This window comes from Benincasa hispida, chromosome 9 (assembly GCF_027475165.1).
Source record: "Benincasa hispida cultivar pf3 chromosome 9, pf3_genome.v1.1, whole genome shotgun sequence".
NCBI classification, from domain to species: domain Eukaryota; kingdom Viridiplantae; phylum Streptophyta; class Magnoliopsida; order Cucurbitales; family Cucurbitaceae; genus Benincasa; species Benincasa hispida.
In genome coordinates this window covers 33523377-33524879 of record NC_143486.1, presented here as the reverse complement: position 1 = coordinate 33524879, position 1503 = coordinate 33523377, and the positions used below count along the sequence as shown (strand labels likewise).

Here is a 1503-nt window from a genome sequence, read left to right as displayed (position 1 = left end):
AAATGTGCAAAGTCAATAAGTGAAGTAAATATCATATATTATATATCACAAGCGTTCGTACAAACTATTTATAAACTACAGAACATGAGACTTTAGGGCATCATCCCAAACAATACCGTCCATTCCCCACATGGAAAAAGGCCAGGGAGCTGTTAAAACGTGCAACTCGGATTAAGGGGCATGTATCTATCCGCATATATTTGACACTTGTGACATTCTTTTGTGTATTTTATGCAATTTGTTTCCATGGTCATCCAATAAACCAGCCTAGGAGATTTGTCTAGCCATTAAATGGCCATTGGCATGTATGCCACAGATCCCTTCATGGACTTCTTTCAAAACTTGGTTAACTTCCCTGGTGGCTACACATCTCGAAAGTATCATATCATGATTTCTTTTGTATAATGTCTCTCCATTCAAAAATAATTTCATTGCCAAACTTCGAAGAGTTCATTTATCGCTCTGTGATGCATTAAAGGGATATTCTTTGTATTTCAAATACTACTTAATATCATGAAACCAAGATTGGTTATTTGGTTCCTCTTCAATGTTCATATAAGAGGCTGGGACAGCACATTTCCCAATTTCAATTGGGCTTACCTCCTTATTCAAATCTACACTGAACATGACTGCTAAAGTGGCCAAGGCATATGCTATCTGATTATTCTCTTTAGGCAAATAGTCGAAGGTAATTTGATCAAGCTTCTGAGAAAAACTTGTTATTAGTTGTTTGTAAGGTAAAAACTTTGTGTCTCTCATTTCCCATTGATGAATTACTAACAGCGAGTCTCCTAAAACTTGAAGCTTTTTGATTTGCATGTTAAGTGTAGCCTGGATGCCCATTGAACATGCCTCGTATTCAATCATATTATGAGTACAATCAAAACATAATTTGGCAACGAATGGGAACAACTCTTTCTTTGGTGATATTAATATTACGACTATTCCATGTCCCAACTTGTTTGATGCCCCATCGAAAAACATGGTCCATGTTTCAAGTTCTTGCATTTCATTTTCTATGAATATAGTGAGAATATACTCATTTGGGAAATCAAACTCCATTGGTTCATAATCGTCTATGGGTTGCTATGCTAGATAATTTGCCAAGGCACTTCCCTTAATTAACTTTTGAGTAACATATACAATATCATAAAAGGACAATAGAACTTGCCATCTAGTAATTTGCCCCGACAAAGATGGCTTCTAAAAAATATACTTGACTGGATTCATCTTTGAAATGAGCATATGGTGTGATACAACATGTACTGTCTTAAACAGTGTGTAGCCTAGGCTAAAGCCCTACAAGTTCTTTCCATTGATGAATACCTTGTTTCACAACTGGTAAACTCCTTGCTCAAATAATATATAGCTCGCTCTTTTCTAGATTTGTCATGTTACCCTAGTACACAGCCCATTGCCTTATCATTCACCATAAGTTACAAGATGAGAGGGCATCCTGAAACAGGTGGTACAAAGATTGGTGGGCTCTATAGATTCAGCTTA

The 1503-nt window shown here is 36.4% G+C and overlaps 1 protein-coding gene across 1 annotated transcript; it reads right to left on the bottom strand.

Annotated features, from left to right (window-relative positions):
* Positions 1-501: 501 nt before the first annotated feature.
* Positions 502-1062, bottom strand: LOC120084667 (uncharacterized). The gene has a single exon (XM_039040476.1). The coding sequence runs from the start codon at positions 1060-1062 to the stop codon at positions 502-504; it is 561 nt and encodes a 186-aa protein (XP_038896404.1).
* Between the last annotated feature and the right edge of the window lie 441 nt (positions 1063-1503).

Bases quoted from the DNA above. Each gene is read 5' to 3' on its own strand.
- LOC120084667 (XM_039040476.1), bottom strand. From the start codon at position 1,062: ATGGAGTTTGATTTCCCAAATGAGTATATTCTCACTATATTCATAGAA.